The sequence below is a fragment of the Salvelinus namaycush genome, chromosome 28 (assembly GCF_016432855.1).
Source record: "Salvelinus namaycush isolate Seneca chromosome 28, SaNama_1.0, whole genome shotgun sequence".
Taxonomy (NCBI): Eukaryota; Metazoa; Chordata; class Actinopteri; order Salmoniformes; family Salmonidae; genus Salvelinus; species Salvelinus namaycush.
In genome coordinates, this window is record NC_052334.1 from 33,025,167 (window position 1) to 33,045,182 (window position 20,016).

Here is a 20,016-nt window from a genome sequence, read left to right on the forward strand (position 1 = left end):
AGCTAATATTTTGAAAGTAAGATGTTGACATGATCAGTCCAATCAAAGCTACTGTACATATAACGTGATTTTACTTCATCTGTGGTCAATGACCTTGAGCCTTCTTGGAAGGGCACTACTAATGTAACTATATGGCAGGACCCAGAGGGCTAGAATTTTAGAACCCTTACTAAGGACTGGTGACATAGTTTCCCCATGAATGACAGAACACTGAGCCAATAACGACGCAACGCTCCTATTTGCTGCTGGCTTGCCCCACCACCACAGAAAGCACTGAGCTAGGCTGAAACACCAGAATTTTGGAGCTGCCTTACTCAAGAAAACAAAAAGAGACCATGTTTGTATGCAGCTTTATTAACTCAATGATATATATATTTTTGTACATTTTTTACATTGTTTGCAAACTGGTATGTGACTCGTAATAATGCCCCACCTGCCCTAAATGACGGGTCGCCACTGTCGCTAACAAAAGTGAAGTTTTGTTGGCGTTTGGGGAAAATATTTCTAGAGCTGTATTTATTCATCTTTAATCTGTTTTCAACAAAGGAATCCAGAAACTTTGTTTAAGATCGTTGGATGATTTTGACGAAAGGGGTCATGTCACGGAGGCTTGAAAGTTTGTCATGAATGGGAAACTGATCATTTTTCTTATCCCAGATAAAAAATTATATAAAATGGTCAAATGGCAGTCTTCCAAAAACATTTAAATATGGCTCCCAACATTAGCCTGCAGGCCTACATCAAAGGGACTGATGCTGTAAGCGATATCTTCAATGGATGTCAAAGTAGAAATCTCAAGTAATCCATATAGAATATATGCACATTCCTCATGAGTCACTAACTTTATGTGTTTGTTTACACCGTGACATAGGAAATAAAGGTAATATTCTATTGGAAATATGCATACATAAAGTAAAATATTTTGGTATTTGTTTCATTAGTACATTGTTGATATATTTCCAAAAATGTTTTGTATGTCAGCAATTAAGTTTTCAAGATACACTACCATTCAAAAGTTTGGGGTCACTTAGAAATGTCCATGTTTTCCATGAAAACATACATGAAATTATTTGCAAAATGAATAGGAAATATAGTCAAGACATTGACAAGGATATAAATAATGATTTTTTTATTTAAATAATAATTGTGTCCTTCAAACTTTGCTTTCGTCAAAGAATCCTCCATTTGCAGCAAATACAGCCTTGCAGACTTTTGGCATTCTAATCAATTTGTTTAGGTATTCTGAAGATATTGCTTCCTGAAGCACCTCCCACAAGTTGGATTGGCTTGTTGGGCACTTCTTACGTACCATACGGTCAAGCTGCTCCCACAACAGCTCAATAGGGTTGAGATTCGGTGACTGTGCTGGCCACTCCATTATAGACAGAATACCAGCTGACTGCTTCTTCCATAAATAGTTCTTGCATAGTTTGGAGTTGTGCTTTGGGTCATTGTCCTGTTGTAGGAGGAAATTGGCTCCAATTAAGCGCCGTCCAAAGGGTATGGCATGGCGTTGCAAAATGGAGTGATTGCCTTCCTTCTTCAAGATCCCTTTTACCCTGTACAAATCTCCCACTTTGCCACCACCAAAGCACCCCCAGATCATCACATTGCCTCCACCATGCTTGACAGATGGCGTCAAGCATTCCTCCAGCATCTTTTCATTTTTTCTGCGTCTCACGAATGTTCTTCTTTGTGATCCGAACACCTCAAACTTAGATTTGTCTGTCCATAACACTTTGCCAATCTTCCTCTGTCCAGTGACTGTTCTTTTGCCCATTTTAATCTTTCCTTTTTTTTGGCCAGTCTGAGATATGGCTTTTTCTTTGCAACTCTGCCTAGAAGGCCAGCATCCCGGAGTCGGCTCTTCACTGTTGACGTTGAGACTGTTGTTTTGCGGGTACTAGGAGTAGTACACAGTACTAGTACGAGATCTTCAGTTTCTTGGTAATTTCTCGCATGGAATAGCCTTCATTTCTTAGAACAAGAATAGACTGACGCGTTTCAGAAGAAAGTTATTTGTTTCTGGCCATTTTGAGCCTGTAATCGAACCCACAAATGCTGATGCTCCAGATACTCAACTAGTCTAAAGAAGGCCAGTTTAATTGCTTCTTTAATCAGCACAGCAGTTTTCAGCTAACATAATTGCAAAAGGGTTTTCCAATGATCAATTAGCCTTTTAAAATGGTAAACTTGGATTAGCTAACACAACGTGCCATTGGAACACAGGAGTGATGGTTGCTGATAATGGGCCTCTGTACGCCTATGTAGATATTCCATAAAAAATCTGCTGTTTCCAGCTACAATAGTCATTTACAACATTAACAATGTCTACACTGTATTTCTGATCAATTTGATTTTATTTTAATGGGGGGAAAAAATATTTTTCTTTCAAAAACAAGGACATGTCTTAGTGACCCCAAACTTTTGAACGGTAGTGTATATAACTTAAAAAATACAGAAATACAGCCGATATGGTGCATTTTGTATCATATGATGCGAAATGTATCATACCGTCTGTATTTCTGTCTTTGGATCTTGAAAACTTGATTGCTGACATACAAAACAATTTGGGACTATTTCAACAATAGACTAATTAAACAAATACCAAAAGAGTTTTTGGATGGAGTTTTCCTTTAATCCCTTTAGAGGTCAAACCCTGTCAACCTACTAAACAGTGTTTCAAATGTACAAATTCCACGCAGCATGAAGTTCATAATTAACTATGACATCTGTGTCTGTCTCTCTCTCTTTGCCTCTGCAGGTTTTTGCACAACAACAGAATCACCCATCTCGTGCTGGGGACCTTCTCCCATCTCCAGTCCATGAAGAGGCTGTAAGTTCACTGATAACGTGCATGGACAGGGCAGCTGTGGTAGATACGCATTGTCTGACAATGTGTATCCACCAACATTAGACTCCCATTACACAGAGGGGTCAGGGGGGAGAATACGAGCCATATTTCAACAGTACGCCACTCTGTCTAGACCCCTCAAATTAAAGGACCTCAATGCTAGTTCCATTGCTTTTTTAAAATTCTTCCCTCTAATCAGTGACTGATTTGGATCCAGGACACCAGGTGGGTGCAATTGATTATTAGGTAGAACAGAAAACCAGCAGTACTCCGGACATCCCAGGGTAAGATTTGAATACCCCTGGTCTAGGACTGTGATGGAGATAAATGGTACTGACAGAGCCATGTCTGTCTGTGTACAAAGACCTGGCAGTTAATTAGGATCAGAGTTTGGCCTTCCCCTAATATTTCCCTCTGATTATTGCAGCACTTAGATTTGGAGGATGTTCAGAGTGGGATCAGATTATATGAGATTATTACTGTCTCCTGGAATGTACAAATCTGTCTGAAACCTGAAGAGACCTACTGGTAGAATACATTATAAAAAGAAAGTCAGCCAGCTGCCAGTCTGGACTCTGCAGCAGACAGTTACCCGCAGCAGGAGAGGAGTTCTTCCAAAAAGGCCATTCTGAGTCCCAGTGTTTGGTCGGAGCTCGGCCTAGCTGTATGACATGGCTGGTGTGTGTGGGTGTGTGCATGTGTGTGTCTGTGTTTGGCCAGTGTTGGTCCACACTGGGAGGCCGCCAGAGAGGATTTACACTACCGCCCAGTCAGTCTCAGCCCACTAACGGACACCAGACAAACAGACAGACTCATACTGTTTACGTATACTACTGTAACAACACAGGACTGGTAGCAGTGTGATCTGTATTGTATGATGTACAGTTAATAGTCCTGTATTGATGTCTGATATTGTGGCTCTATACACTGTATTTAAGAGATGGTGAGTTATACTGAGGAAGAGTAGAATATACACACATCTAAAGACTTGCAGTCGCAGGATACACAGGAATCAGCATATGACAAACAGGTCATAAATAATAACTCTGTAAAACTATAATTGAAGCATTACTGTAAACAGACTTTTATTTGTTCTCCATGGTGAGTGATACTGTAATAATCTCTCTCTCTCTCTCTCTCTCTCTCTCTCTCTCTCTCTCTCTCTCTCTCTCTCTCTCTCTCTCTCTCTCTCTCTCTTTCTCTCCCTCCCTCTCTCTCTCTCTCTCTCCCTCCCTCTCTGTGTGCAGGCGTCTGGACTCCAACACTCTGAACTGTGACTGTGAGCTGCTGTGGCTGGCTGACCTGTTGAAGCAGTATGCAGAGTCAGGCAACGCCCAGGCTGCTGCCACCTGTGACTACCCCAGCCGACTGCAGGGACGATCTGTGGCCACACTCACCGCTGAGGAGCTCAACTGTGGTGAGGACACACACACACATCACACACACCTTCTCTCGCATACCGTCCACTTCACTGAAACCCCAATTCACTCCACACAAACCACAGCTTTCCTAGCCACACAAAGCCTTTTCTGTCTTTTTAGCTGTTGGCACCCAACCACAGTGGTCTTGAGCTGTGACGGGATTTCCCCAGGTGGGTCCCTGTCTATCTGTCTGCACTGCAGTCTGTCTGTCTGTGGGGGTTGCTCAGCCAACTTTTGTTCCACCACGAACCCAGCAGCTGTGGTCCTGGGCTGGGTAGCATGTCAGACAGGAGCCCCTGCCACTGCTCTGAGCCCCAGAACCTAGCAGCCTGCCTCCTGCAGCCAGCGTCTGCTAAGCCCATCAGGCCTCTGTGTCCTGGGCGTGTGTGGCGGATGGATGGGTGGAGTGTGGATTGGAAGGGGTGGATAGAGGGACCAAGTCCCTGTCTGCTGTGATTGTTTTGGGGTTGGGTGGGGGAAAGAAGGAAGGGTGAGTGAACTGAGAAAGTGATGCATGTGTATGAGGGATGGATAGATGGGTGAGGCTGGCAGAATAGAAGCTTGAAAGCCGCCAATGGAACCCCATAAAACCAGCCAAGGCAGGGCGGATTAAACGTGTTGAAATGCCTGTCTGGTTATTTCCATTACGCTAGTCCTTTGGGAAAGGAAAGGAGTGGAGATATATGTTTGTCTTGCAGAACAATTAAATGTGTAGGCCTACTGTATACTAGAGGTCGACTGATTATGATTTTTCAGCGCTGATACCGATTATTGGTGGACCAAAAAAAGCCGATACCGATTAATCCGCCGCTTTTTGTATATATTTGCAATAATGACAATTACAACAATACTGAATGAACAATGAACCCTTTGATTTTAACTTAATATAATACGTAAATAAAATCTATTTAGTCTCAAATAAATAATGAAACATGTTCAATGTGGTTTAGATGCAAAAACACAATGCAAAAACACAGTGTTGGAGAAGAAAGTAAAAGTGCAATGTGCCATGTAAAAAATGTGCCATGTAAAAAGCTAACGTTTAAGTTCCTTGCTCAGAACATGAGAACGTATGAAAGCCTGTGGTTCAATATTCCCAGTTCTTCAATATTCCCAGTTAAGAAGTTCTAGGTTGTAGTTATTATTGGAATTATGACGCGTCGACTATTTCTCTCTATACCATTTGTATTTCATATACCTTTGACTATTGGATGTTCTTATAGGTACTTTAGTATTGCCAGCCTAATCTCGGGAGTTGATAGGCTTGAAGTCATAAACAGCGCTGTGCTTCAAGCATTGCTAAGAGCTGCTCGCAAACACAGTAAAGTGCTGTTTGAATGAATGCTTACGAGCCTGCTGCTGCCTACCACCGCTCAGTCAGACTGCTCTATCAAATATCAATCATAGACTTAATTATAACAAACCCACAGAAATATGAGCCCTTGGTCATTAATATGGTAAAATCCGGAAACTATAATTTCGAAAACAAAACGTTTATTATTTCCGTGAAATACGGAACCATTCCGTATTTAGTCGAACGGGTGGCATCCATAAGTCTAAATATTACTGTTACATTGCACAACCTTCGATGTTATGTCATAATTATGTAAAATTCTGGCAAATTAATTACGGTCTTTGTTAGGAAGAAACACAGTTCGCAACGAGCCAGGCGGCCCAAACTGTTGCATATACCCTGACTCTGCTTGCACTGAACGCCAAGAGAAGTGACACAATTTCCCTAGTTAATATTGCCTGCTAACATGCGTTTATTTTAACTAAATATGCAGGTTTAAAAAATATATACTTCTGTGTATTGATTTTAAGAAAAGCATTGATGTTTATGGTTAGGAACATTTGTGCAACGAATGTGCTTTTTTCGCGAATGTTCTTTTTTTAAATCATCACCCGTTTGGCAAAGTTGAAGTAGGCTGTGATTCGATGATAATTACAGGCACCGCATTGATTATATGCAACACAGGACAAGCTAGTTAACCTAGTAATATCATCAACCCTGTGTAGTTAACTGGTGATTATGTGAAGATTGATTGTTTTTTATAAGATAAGTTTAATGCTAGCTAGCAACTTACCTTGGCTCATTGCAGCCACAAGGTCCTTTTGACGCTGCACTCGTGTAACAGGTAGTCAGCCTGCCACACAGTTTCCTCATGGATTGCAATGTAATCGGCCATAATCACCATCCAAAAAGGCCGATTACCGATTGTTATGAAAACTTGAAATCTGCCCTAATTAATTAGCCATGCCGATTAATCGGTCGGCCTCTACTGTATACACTACTTAGGCCAGGAAGTCTTTCGCTCCCTAATTGACTTTTAAGCCAGTTTGTTCCTGTTACATCAGAGTGGTTTTACCACCCTCATCATGCCCTCTTCTCTTTCCTCAGTAACAGCCATTGTGGGGTAGGCAGGCAGCAGCTGTCAGTTTACGTTATAAAAACTACACAAGCCTCTGCAGCTAATTTGATGCCTTTGACTTTTCTTGCTTAGTGAATCCCTGTCTGTCTGTCTGTCTGTCTGTCTGTCTGTCTGTCTGTCTGTCTGTCTGTCTGTCTGTCTGTCTGTCTGTCTGTCTGTCTGTCTGTCTGTCTGTCTGTCTGTCTGTCTGTCTGTCTGTCTGTCTGTCTGTCTGTCTGTCTGTCTGTCTGTCTGTCTGTCTGTCTGTGTTGAGTAAAGGCACCAGTGAGGAATGTCTGTTTTTTTGTTGTTGTTTTTAATATTTTTTATCCCATTTTCTCCCCAATTTTCGTGGTATCCAATCGCTAGTAATTACTATCTTGTCTCATCGCTACAACTCCCGTACGGGCTCGGGAGAGACGAAGGTCGAAAGCCATGTGTCCTCCGAAGCACAACCCAACCAAGCCGCACTGCTTCTTAACACAGCGCGCCTCCAACCCGGAAGCCAGCCGCACCAATGTGTCGGAGGAAACACTGTGTACCTGGCCCCCTTGGTTAGCGCGCACTGCGCCCGGCCCGCCACAGGAGTCGCTGGAGCGCGATGAGACAAGGATATCCCTACCGGCCAAACCCTCCCTAACCCGGACGACGCTATGCCAATTGTGCGTCACCCCACGGACCTCCCGGTCACGGCCGGCTGCGACAGAGCCTGGGCGCGAACCCAGAGACTCTGGTGGCGCAGTTAGCACTGCGATGCAGTGCCCTAGACCACTGCGCCACCCGGGAGGCCAGGAATGTCTGTTTTTAACATAGTGGAACCATTCCACTCCCCCCCCCCCCTCTCCACTCCCTCCTCACCCCTCTTCTCCCTTCCGTCCTCTCTCCTCCTCTACTTCTCCTCTACCATCCCCTCCTCCCCTCCTCTCTCTCCTCTCTGCTCCTCTCCCCTTTTCTCCCCCGGCTCTTCCTCCATTCCACCCTATAAACGAGGGAACAATGTGTAGCGGGCTGAGCAGCTGTCAAAACAACAGGGCCTGTGGATGAAGTGCCACCTCCCTGCTGGCCTGGCTACCCACTAGCCTCCTTAACTTCCCTGTCCCTTCTCTGCCCTGGGCCTATGGAGGAACAGGGGCCAGGGCTGGGTTGCCATGTTTGGAGTTAAGGGAAGCAAACAGTGTAATTAATGCCCTGTGCCAATGTGGTCTAATGGGGTGGTGGTGGTGAGAGAGAGAAGCGAGGTTATACACAGTCTGAGGTTACTGCATCCCATCGGTCTGGTTTCGGCTGCTGGTTGGGCTGCTGGGCTGGTTGGTGGTGGAAGACCTGGAAGGCCCAGAGCAGACAGATTTATGTCTTGGCCTGTCCCATGTGCATGGTTTGTGCGTTAGGAGAGAGCTGTTGGACTGGAGGGCCTACTCTATGCTCTCTAATAAATGTGTCTGCCACATGTAAACAAAGGGGTTTGTGTGTGTTTGTGTGCGTGCGCCTGTGTGTGTGTATGGAGGGAATGAGGTATGTGCACCTAAACGTGCCAGTCTGCCAGAGAGGACAGCGTCTCTGAGGAGGCAGCAGGCTGAAGTCCAGCACCATGTCCTAACACACACAGGGTCACTGGCTGACTTATTTGTGGAGCAGTTCAACTATTCCCTCACATGAGGTGATGTGTGTGTGTGGGTGTGTGCCCCTGTTTCCATCCCTGGTCCCAAACAGAGAAGCTCCCACATCACAGGGCCCTCAGCAGGGACAATCTGAGGAGAGCAGTGTCCTCCCTCCAGCCCATTACTCTGGCCCTAGTCCTATCAGACCAGCAGAGAACAGAGACATGACTCTTGTCCTGAAATGAAATGGTCCTGTGTTTATGTGGCTGGTCTGGTTGCTTTATTGTGTTCTCTTCAACCTGTCTCTGTCTCTGTCTCCTCCTCTCTTCCTCCTCTCTTCTTCCTCTCATCCTCCTCTCTTCCTCCTCTCTTCCTCCTCTCTTCCTCCTCTCATCCTCCTCTCTTCCTCCTCTCTTCCTCCTCTCCTCCTCCTCTCTTCCTCCTCTCATCCACCTCTCATCTACCTCTCTTCCTCCTCTCATCCTCCTCTCTTCCTCCTCTCATCCTCCTCTCTTCCTCCTCTCTTCCTCTTCTCTTCCTCTTCTCTTCCTCTCACCCTCCTCTCTTCCTCCTCTCATCATCCTCTTATCCTCCTCTGATCCTCCTCTCCCTCTCTCCTGTGTAGAGGTGCCCAGGATTACGTCAGAGCCCCAGGATGTTGACGTGACATCAGGGAACACGGTGTACTTCACCTGCAGGGCCGAGGGAAACCCCAAACCACAGATCATCTGGCTCAGGAACAAGTAAGGCCCGCTCTCCAATGAGGGCAACAACGTTGAAACAGTCGTTCAACTTTTGTTCAGTAATTCGCCCTATTTTAGTTCTTTAAATAAAACATAATGTACGCACATGAATTTGGAATTGTTATTTTTCGCCCTGTCAGTAATGCGCTGAACATGCATGACGACTCTCGTCTGAACCTGCTGGAGGACGGTACTCTGATGATCCAGGACACGCGGGAGACGGACCAGGGAGTTTACCAGTGCATGGCCAAGAACGTGGCTGGAGAGGTCAAGACTTCCCAGGTCACACTCAGATACTTTGGAGCCCCCTGTGAGTGAATATTTTCTATTTTTACCAATGACCTGCCACAGGCATTAAACAAAGCATGTGTGTCCATGTATGCTGATGATTCAACCATATACGCATCAGCAACCACAGCTAATGAAGTCACTGAAACCCTTAACAAAGAGTTGCAGTCTGTTTTGGAATGGGTGGCCAGTAATAAACTAGTCCTGAACATCTCTAAAACTAAGAGCATTGTATTTGGTACAAATCATTCCCTAAGTTCTAGACCTCAGCTGAATCTGGTAATGAATGGTGTGTGCCTGTTGAACAACTTGAGGAGACTAAATTACTTAGTGTTACCTTAGATTGTGAACTGTCATGGTCAAAACATATAGATGCAATGGTTGTAAAGATGGGGAGAGATCTGTCCGTAATAAAGAGATGCTCTTCAGCCCGTGTGCCTTAAAAAAAAAAAAATTTTTTTTTATTGATGTAGTTCTGTCCTTGAGCTGTTCTTGTCTATTCATGTTCCGCATTATGTCATGTTTTGTGTGGACCCCTAGGAGTTAATGGGGATCCTAATAAAAACCAAATACCAATCTCCCACATTATGTAACATGTTGGAATATTTAAATATCCTTCCTTTGTCTCTTCCCCGAAGCAGTCACTTCCTGCAAGCTCAACACTGTACAGCGTTCCTTTATCCAATTATATTTGCTTCAACAAAGTCTCATTGTATTCAAACAGGGTCCATTTCAGTGAAAGAACATGCGTGTGGTAAAAAGCATTCTTTTCAATGGAGAGAGCTAAAACAGCGGGGGTTGAAACAGCAATCACCATAGCTCTGTGTGCATATTGTAGAGAACAGTGTGGTTGCCATTTAGGTCAAAAGTCAAATAATTTAGAGGTCGCACCAAGCTGCCGGGCGAACAAATCACGCTGCGTTCCATGAGGAAAGCATTTCCCTCAACAACCTCATTTGTTCCCCTGACGACCTCTTTCACCCCGAGAGATTAGCCTGGCTGTCTCCAGATGACCAGGGGTCATTGTCCGGGTGACGGATGGTTGCTGGGCCGACTCAACTTACAAACTGCTCTGAGAACAGCTGTTGACTGTTTCCTGTTTCTTTGATTTTAAAACGAGAGTACAGACAGTGTACATATTTCCTATAGCCCCGGGCCCCATGTAGCAGTGGGGGAGGGGTCCGATATCATCAGGGTTTGTCTGAGTGGGCTGTATTATGTAAGTGTGCTCTGTGCTTCCTTCTCATTTGTTCCTCCACACCTGACCGATGATATTTAGATTTTTTTTTTTGATTTTTCCTGGTCAGACCAAGTGGTCGGGAACAACTCTTGGACTCATGTAGGAAAGAATAGAGTTCTTTCCACCTATGTTATCTCTTAGATACTTTGTCTCAATCTTCCTCTGTCGCTTCTTCCCTCCCTCCCCCAGCGCGACCCAGTTTTGTGATCCACCCCCAGAATACAGAGGTGTTGGTGGGGGAGAGTATCACCCTTGAGTGTAGCGCTACAGGCCAGCCCCAGCCCCGGGTCTCCTGGACCAAGGGGGACCGCACGCCCTTGCCCACCGACGCCCGTATCAACATCACCCCATCTGGGGGGCTGTTCATCCAGAACGTGGTGCAAACAGACGGAGGGCAGTACACCTGCTTCGCCTCCAACAACGTGGACACCATCCACGCCACCGCTCACATCATCGTACAGGGTGAGTAGCACGGTAGAGTCAGCATTTAGAGAGAGTCGCAAACATCTGTTTGTAATCTTCTGTCGTTTCTTGACTGTTTGGTGTACATGGACCAAGATATTAAGCAAAAATGTACAGGTGAAGTCGGAATATTACATACACCTTAGCCAAATACATTTAAACTCAGTTTTTCACAAATCCTGACATTTAATTAAAAAATTCCCTGTCTTAGGTCAGTTAGGATCACCACTTTATTTTAAGAATGTGAAATGTCAGAATAATATTAGAGATAATGATTTATTTCAGCTTTTATTTCTTTCATCACATTCCCAGTAGGTCAGAAGTTTACATACACTCAATTAGTATTTGGTAGCATTGCCTTTAAATTGTTTAACTTGGGTCAAACGGTTTGGGGTAGCCCTCCACAAGCTTCCCATAATAAGTTGGGTGAATTTTGGCCCATTCCTCCTGACAGAGCTGGTGTAACTGAGTCAGGTTTGTAGGCCTCCTTGCTCGCACACGCTTTTCAGTTCTGCCAACAAATTTTCTATAGGATTGAGGTCAGGGCTTTGTGATGGCCACTCCAATACCTTGACTTTGTTGTCCTTAAGCCATTTTGCCACAACTTTGTAAGTATGCTTGGGGTCAATGTCCATTTGGAAGACCCATTTGCGACCAAGCTTTAACTTCCTGACTGATGTCTTGAGATGTTGCTTCAATATATCCACATAATTGTCCTTCCTCATGATGCCATCTATTTTGTGAAGTGCACCAGTCCCTCCTGCAGCCAAGCACCCCCACAACATGATGCTGCCACCGCCGTGCTTCACGGTTGGGATGGTTGTCTTCGGCTTGCAAGCCTCCCCCTTTTTCCTCCAAACATAACAATGGTCATTATGTCCAAACAGTTCTATTTTTGTTTCATCAGACCAGAGGACATTTCTCCAAAAAGTATGATCTTTGTCCCCATGTGCAGTTGCAAACCGTAGTCTGGCTTCTTCCTTGCTGAGCGGCCTTTCAGGTTATGTTGATATAGGACTCGTTTTACTGTGGATATAGATACTTTTGTACCCGTTTTCTCCAGCATCTTCACAAGGTCCTTTGCTGTTGTTATGGAATTGATTTGCACTTTTCACACCAAAGTACGTTCATCTCTAGGAGACAGAACGCATCTCCATCCTGAGCGGTATGACGGCTCTGTGGTCCCATGGTGCTTATACTTGCGTACTATTGTTTGTACACATGAACGTACATGTGTACTACTATGTCTGTAGTACTATTGTTTGTACACATGAACGTGGTACCTTCAGGCATTTGGAAATTGCTCCCAAGGATGAACCAGAATTGGAATTTTCCAAGCTGTTTAAAGGCACAGTCAACTTAGTGTATGTAAACTTCTGACCCACTGGAATTGTGATACAGTGAATTATAAGTGAAATAATATGTCTGTAAACAATTGTTGGAAAAATTACTTGTGTCATGCACAAAGTAGATGTCCTAACCGACTTGCCAAAACTATAATTTGTTAACAAGACATTTGTGGGGTGGTTGAAAAAGTTTTAATGACTCCAATCTAAGTATATGTAAACTTCAACTGTACATTATCGTTTTCTTTCAATAAGGAACCATAAGTGTGAATTGTATTTGAATGGTACAGATGTTTGTGTCTGGTATGAATTGCAGGCATCTTATACAGCACACTGTTGAGACAACGCGATCTAACTTGTTTGTGCCTAACTCTCCTGCCGTTCCTGTTGCCCAGCGACCCCCCAGTTCACAGTGACCCCCCATGACCAGTTGGTGCTGGAGGGTCACACGGTGGACTTCACCTGTGAGGCCAGCGGCTACCCCCAGCCCGTCATCGCCTGGACACGGGGGGGCAGCCCCCTGCCCCAGGACCGACGCCACCTGGCCCTCTCCTCGGGCACGCTGAGGATCACCCGCGTGGCACCCCAAGATGAGGGCCAGTATGAGTGCCAGGCCGTCAGCCCACTGGGCACAGTGCGCACCGCCGTACAGCTTAACATCCAGCAGAGAGGTGAAACAGATCTCTACCCTAACAGGATCCAGATGTTATGCCTGATGTATGAATATTTTATCAGTCTGCATGCTGTTATGACTGATGTTTGAATTAGGAATGAATTAAATTGTAATTGGGTCTAGAATGGTAATTATAGTACATTTTGTTTGAAGCACTTTTCAAAACATTTTTAATTGTTCCATTATTTTATCAGGTAAGTTGACTGAGAACACGTTCTCATTTACAGCAACGTCCTGGGGAATAGTTACAGGGAGAGGAGGATGAATGAGCCAATTGTAAACTGGGGATTAATTAGGTGACCAGATTGTGAATTTAGCCAGGACACCAGGGTTAACACCTCTACTCTTACAATAAGTGCCATGGGATCTTTAATGACCTCAGAGAGTCAGGACACCCGTTTAACGTCCAATCCGAAAGACAGCACCCTACACAGAGCAGTGTCCCCAATCACTGCCCTGGGGCATTTTTTAGACCAGAGGAAAGAGTGCCTCCTACTGGCCCTCCAAAACCACTTCCAGCAGTATCAGGTCTCCCATCCAGGGACTGACCAGGACCAACCCTGCTTAGCTTCAAAAGCAAGCCAGCAGTAGTATGCAGGGTGGTATGCTGCTGGCCATCCAAGGACACTGTGTCTATGTTGACAAGTATCAGGAGAATGCCATCTGTGACATGATAATTATACTGCGTCTTTATGTAGGCTAGACGGGAAAAGGGTTTTAATGTATTGTTGTAAGGGCCTCTCCAAGCGCTCATAGGCTTTTAAAAAGGAGTCGAGGGTAGTACAGCTCGAGACGGTGCGAGAGACGATACACAACGTCTCAGCCTGCAATCAGAGACACTATGCCTCGACATAGTACTAAAACCTAGTGACAGACATATGGCTGGGTCTCTCTCTCTCTCTCTCGAACAGAAATGACAGGCTTCTAGTTGTAAGTGGGACGTGGAGCAGAGCGGGGCAAGAAAGCATGGCGCTCTGTAATCCCAGATGGCACCATGTTTTCCATCTAGTAATGGCTGTTAACATGCAGAAAAGCACATGTTATATAATGGCCTACAACACTGTAAAGCATTTACACACAACCCCAAGACAACCCTCTGAGCAACACTTTAGTGTGTGATTGCTGCTTAGACACAGTGCGACTTTCAGCGAGCGAGACAGAGAGAGAGGGAGACGCACACAAGCAGATACAGACACAGGAAGAGACATACTGTAAGCAGACAGGGAGAAAGATGGCTCGTTGGCTACATTGACGTACATGTATATGTTGCCTGACATGATAGGGTGTGTTCAGAACGTTATAGTGTTTCCTAGCCTAGACTTTCCTAGTCTACTTGGATAGCTTGGGAACAATTCATCTGCTTTAAACCTCAGGATTCCTCGGAGTTTAGAGGTCTTTCCTCAAACTGGGAATGGTATCTTCCTATGACCAGGTGGCTAGCCGCAGGGGTTACACAGCCGCCATTGGGGAGTTAGAATTTTTACTGGGAAGAGGAAAATCACCTCCCCAGCTGTGTGTGAGAGAGATCAGTGGTCTAATCCATGTTCACAGGGACACACTGAGTAGACTGTCCATGCCTTGGATGCGAGTTGACCTTTGAGTGTTGTGTGTGAATGAAAAACTTCCGCTGGCCCCTGTTAATGTAATTAGAACAGAGATTTAATAGGACGTGGAATATAAACATGTGAGGAAAAAATAGTGTGTGTCTGTTTGTGTGCTTGCTGGCGTGTGCTTGCATCTGTCAGTGTGTGTGCGAGTGTGTGCGTGCGCGCGCATGCTAGCGTGTTTTGACATGCTGAGAACATTTGGAGGATAAAGTGTTTTCTCACTGCGTTGGGATTGATTGCACTGCACTGTGCGCTGCTGCGAGCGTTGATGTAGTCATTAACACATGTTTCTGAATCATCAGTAACGCCTGTTTTCACAAATGCTCCAAGGGACGTGACTGTGGAGTCTGGCACGGATGTCCAGATTCCCTGCAGAGCTCAGGGACAGCCCGAGCCTGTCCTCACCTGGAACAAGGTTAGACACCTGGTCACCTGGTCACCGTTTACTAGTCACCACGGCAACATTGTTGTCCCACCGCCGTGGCAACGAGGCTAGCATAGTCAGGGGCCTGGGGGAGAGGAGGGATGGGGAAAGGGAAGGGTGAGAAGGGCAGGCTGCTCAGATCAGGAAATGGTTGTTAGATACTTTCCCAGTATTATTATATGTGTATGTAAAATGTTATTTTGTACAGCCTAGAATATCACAGCCTATTGTAAAACATAGCCATGTAGCCCAAACTGATTTGATAGACTCCTTATAACCCAACCCAGTCAGGCCTGACACTCCCCTACTGTGAGCCTTTATGGCAATGTTGTTCCCTGTTTGACCCCATAACCCCACACTAGTCCGCACCTCCTTACCTTTCAACTCCCGTCTCTCCCGGCAACTCTACAGGACGGCATCCAGGTGACGGAAAGTGGGAAGTTCCACATCGCCCCTGAGGGCTTCCTGGAGGTCAAGGATGTGGGTCTAGCCGATGGCGGACGCTACGAGTGTGTCGCCCGGAACCCCATTGGCTACCAGTCCGCTACCATGGTGCTCACCGTCCTAGGTAAGACATAGCTAGAGTATGCTAAGCTATGCTAACACTAGTTGTGGAGAACTATAGGCTCTGCAAGCTTTGGTTCCAGCCCTGCTCTAACACACCTGATTCAGATTTGTTTTTGCTGGGCTAGACCCAAAGCCTTCACACACCCTACCACTCGCCAAGCCGAGGCTTTGTGATGGCTGTTCTGCAGTTGTTGTAACATGTAACACCATGGGTTGGGCCTACTCCTCAGCTCTAGCCCCAGTGTTGCTTATTTGCCATGGCCTGCCTACGTGCTGTCTTGTGGCAGATGCGAGCTAGCGTGCTGCCAGTGAACTGTGACCATAATAGGTTGATGTTGGACAGGTCTGCAGCCCACATGTCAGACACTCAATGTTTTACATGGCACGCTATAGAACTACACTAGAGTCTGCCAGAAATGTGTTCTGTTCTCTCCAGTCTTCAGGGTTGCGATACACATGTACAGAAGCGCCCAGCCCTATATGGGGCAATCACCCAGTTAACTTGCTTTCCAGGGAGAGGATTTTAAAACCTTTAGTTGAACTCATATGCAATTGAAACATCTGATCATTCTATCATTCTATCGTTTTATTATCGGTATTAGTTGATTTTTAAACTGGTTGTGACAGCAGTGCCTCTCTGTTTGCAGTGCCTCCAGTGAGTAGGCAAGGGGACACCTTTGTGACCTCGTCTATTGAAGAGGCCATCCGCAACGTGGACAGTGCCATCGAATCCACCAGGAGGCATCTATTTGATGGGTAAGTCAAATGCCTTTTTTTAGTCCGAAGGTTGGAATCAAACTTATGATACTGAGCTTTGTTGCGTTATCATTCCTGAACTGATGATGTGTTTAACAGGAGCATGTTTCCATACACGCACGCACGCACGCACACACACACACACACACACGCACGCACGCACGCACGCACGCACGCACACACACACACACACACACACAGACACACACACACACACACACACACACACACACACACACACACACACACACACACACACACACACACACACACACACACACACACACACACACACACACACACACACACACACAGACACACATACACACACAGCCAGCTAGCTGGGGATTTCCATCTCTGTTCTAATGATAAGCCCAGGAAGAGAAGCTGCCTCTGGGCCCACAGAGCTCAGTGAGTTCTATGTCACATGTCCTTGTGCTCTGTGACTGGCTGGCACGTCCAGGGATCCTTTGAAGGCTGTTTACCAAAAGGATGACTAGCATATCAAACATTTTTGATTTGGATGCTTTAAATACTACATATTTCTTTTAAGAGTTGTTATTAAGGAGGAAACGGGAATGTGCTTTGCTTCATTGGCCATGTGTGCCTCTAAACGATAGCCATTTGTTTTGATTTGGGGTTAGATGTGACACCTGTAGAGGAAGCACATGGTATTGCCCTGCCTGGCTTGGACTGACCCAAGGCATGTGTGCGCTTGGTTGCGTGCATCTGTGTGTGTGTGTGTGTTTGTGTGTCCGTGCATACGTGCCATGGTTTATGAAGGCTGCGTTCAAAGCACCTCACAAATAACGATGCAGTCATTGGGATGGTATGAAAGAAATATGATGCCCATATAAGGAAGTGAAAGCAGGTTTATTCACACACCTACACTTGAGATGGATTATGAGATCAGCTAGCTAGTGTTTAGTTTTTTCACTCCCACCCGTTTGTTATCGGTGAGGAGAATGTGCGTGTTGAGAGGAGTTTTATTGGCTTGTCTGAAGTCTTTCATCTGCTCATGTCATTTGGATCAGGAAGGATGTTTTCACCATTCACTCCTGTTAGACAGATTAGAGTTGTTTTCCCTGGCAAGAAAAAAGAAGGGATGTCAACATTTCCATCTCTCTTTGTCTCTATCCTAAAGACTTGCAGGCGCAGGATACACAGAAATCAGCATATGACAAACAACTCAGAAATAATAACTTTGTAAAACTATAATTGAAGCATTACTGTAAACAGACTTTTATTTGTTCTCCATTGTGAGTGATACTGTAATAATCTCTCTCTCTCGCTCTCTCTCTCTCTCTCTCTTTGTCTCTTTCTCCCCCTCTCTCCCCATCTCAATGTAGAAATCCTCGTACCCCTGGCGAGTTGCTCGCCCTATTCCGTTACCCCAGGGACCCCTACACGGTGGAGCAGGCTCGGGCGGGGGAGATCTTCGAGCAGACCCTGCTCCTCATCCAGAACCACGTCAACCAAGGCCTCATGGTCGACACCAATGGTACAGGTAAGACAACAGACATAGCCTTATGGAATTAAGATGACCGTCTCTGTGCTACTTTAGCTGGATTCTGAAAACATCCCTGGATGTAGATAAATGTGTTAGACATCTACATTACATGTTCTTCTCTTTCTGACCCGGGGCCAGTGAGATAACCACTGAGCAGTTGACTGGATGGTCATAAAGTATTTTACTACCCATGCGTCATCCTGCATAATGGCAGCCGAATGTGGTCAGTTGCCACGGGTGAAAGCCATCCCAGATTTGGCAGGTCCAGATGAGGTGTCCAATGACCCAAACAAGGAGACTGGTCCTCCATATTAAGGATTTATGGTACATAAAATGCTCATGTTAATGTGGCTAAGGTTTAACAGCCATGCAGGCTCAATAGACCAGTTGTATGAGTTAGTGGAGAACACTGTCTGACATAAGGCCCTGTGGTGCTACAGGCATCAGATGAGAGAGACAGAGAGAGAGAGAGAGGCAGGCACAGTGTTTTCACTGGTTATGACAACAGTCAAGTGTTCATTGTTACACTGGCCCCTAACTTTTGCCCGTCAGCAAAAACAATGTAGCCTGTTTGGTTTATGTCTATGTGACCTGGCACACCCCCAGCACTGCTACCCTGCAGGTTGTGTATGGCTGGATCGATTCTGTGAGTGACCAGAGAGGTGGGATTTTGTGGGCGATGGGAGGGGTGGTGGTGGGTGTTGCTGTTTGCTCCGCTAGCTGACTGCTGACAGGAAGTCTCACTTTTCCCCATTGATTTGAGCTACACAAGGCTCCCCTCACACACACACACACACACACACACTGGAGCTGTAGCTCTGGCATGTCCCAGCGAGTCAGGACATGTCAGAGGAAAACTCCAGTCTGTGCCCTCAGGATGCAGGTTTAGATTGCCAGGGCAAACATTAATAGCCTACATGCTGCAATCAGCAGTCTCCTCTGTTAGTTGGAACTATAACGTTAATGTAGCAGTGTAGTACACAGCCTTATAACCTGACTAAAACCTATTTTCCCTGCCTCCGTCCCCAGCGTTCCGCTACAATGACCTGGTGTCCCCTCACTTCCTGGATGTGATCGCCAACCTATCAGGCTGCACGGCCCACCGCCGCTTCAACAACTGTTCTGACATCTGCTTCCACCAGAAGTACCGCAGCCACGACGGCACCTGCAACAACCTGCAGCACCCCATGTGGGGCGCCTCCCTCACCGCCTTCCAGCGCCTCCTCAAGTCGGTCTACGACAACGGCTTCAACCTACCACGCGGCGCCAGTGGCCGGCAGCAGCACGGCCATGCCCTGCCCCTGCCCCGCCTCGTCTCCACCACCATGATCGGCACGGAGACCGTCACCCCGGACGACCGCTACACCCACATGCTGATGCAGTGGGGGCAGTTCCTGGACCACGATCTGGATTCCACCGTTGCCGCCCTCAGCCAGTCACGTTTCTCCGACGGCCAGCTGTGCACTGACGTGTGCACCAACGACGCCCCCTGCTTCCCCATCCAGTTCCCCCCGGGGGACCCTCGGCAGGCGCGCAGCGGAGCACGCTGCATGTTCTTCGTACGCTCCAGCCCCGTCTGCGGCAGCGGTATGACGTCCCTCCTCATGAACAGCGTGTTTCCACGGGAACAGATCAACCAGCTGACGTCATACATCGACGCGTCCAACGTGTACGGCAGCTCACGCCACGAGTCGGAGGAGGTCCGCGACCTGGCCAGTCAGAGGGGTCTGCTGAGGCAGGGCATTGTCCAACGCTCTGGGAAGCCCCTGCTACCCTTCGCCACGGGGCCCCCGACAGAGTGTATGAGGGATGAGAACGAGAGCCCCATCCCCTGCTTTCTGGCCGGAGACCACAGGGCCAACGAGCAGCTGGGTCTGACATCCATGCACACAGTGTGGTTCAGGGAACACAACCGCGTGGCTACAGAGCTGCTCCGACTCAACCCACACTGGGACGGCGACACCATCTACCACGAAGCAAGGAAGATAGTTGGCGCACAGATGCAGCACATCACCTACAACCACTGGCTGCCCAAGGTGAGAACCTGCACTTCTCTCTCTCATAATATAAATCTACTTCTTTCTCATACTCTAACATAGGGTTTTGTGAAAGGTCT

General features: G+C 46.4%; 1 protein-coding gene across 1 annotated transcript in view; it reads left to right on the plus strand.

The window, feature by feature from the left end:
• LOC120023517 (peroxidasin-like) overlaps window positions 1-20,016 on the plus strand; it is an 85,982-nt gene that overhangs the window by 50,310 nt on the left and 15,656 nt on the right. Inside the window, exons 6-16 of the mRNA XM_038967542.1 lie at window positions 2,765-2,836; window positions 4,102-4,271; window positions 8,910-9,027; window positions 9,168-9,337; window positions 10,745-11,017; window positions 12,759-13,034; window positions 14,946-15,058; window positions 15,479-15,635; window positions 16,282-16,390; window positions 17,740-17,897; window positions 18,930-19,936. Of these exons, the coding sequence (XP_038823470.1) occupies window positions 2,765-2,836; window positions 4,102-4,271; window positions 8,910-9,027; window positions 9,168-9,337; window positions 10,745-11,017; window positions 12,759-13,034; window positions 14,946-15,058; window positions 15,479-15,635; window positions 16,282-16,390; window positions 17,740-17,897; window positions 18,930-19,936 (2,623 nt within the window). The remainder of the gene's footprint in view (window positions 1-2,764; window positions 2,837-4,101; window positions 4,272-8,909; window positions 9,028-9,167; window positions 9,338-10,744; window positions 11,018-12,758; window positions 13,035-14,945; window positions 15,059-15,478; window positions 15,636-16,281; window positions 16,391-17,739; window positions 17,898-18,929; window positions 19,937-20,016) is intronic.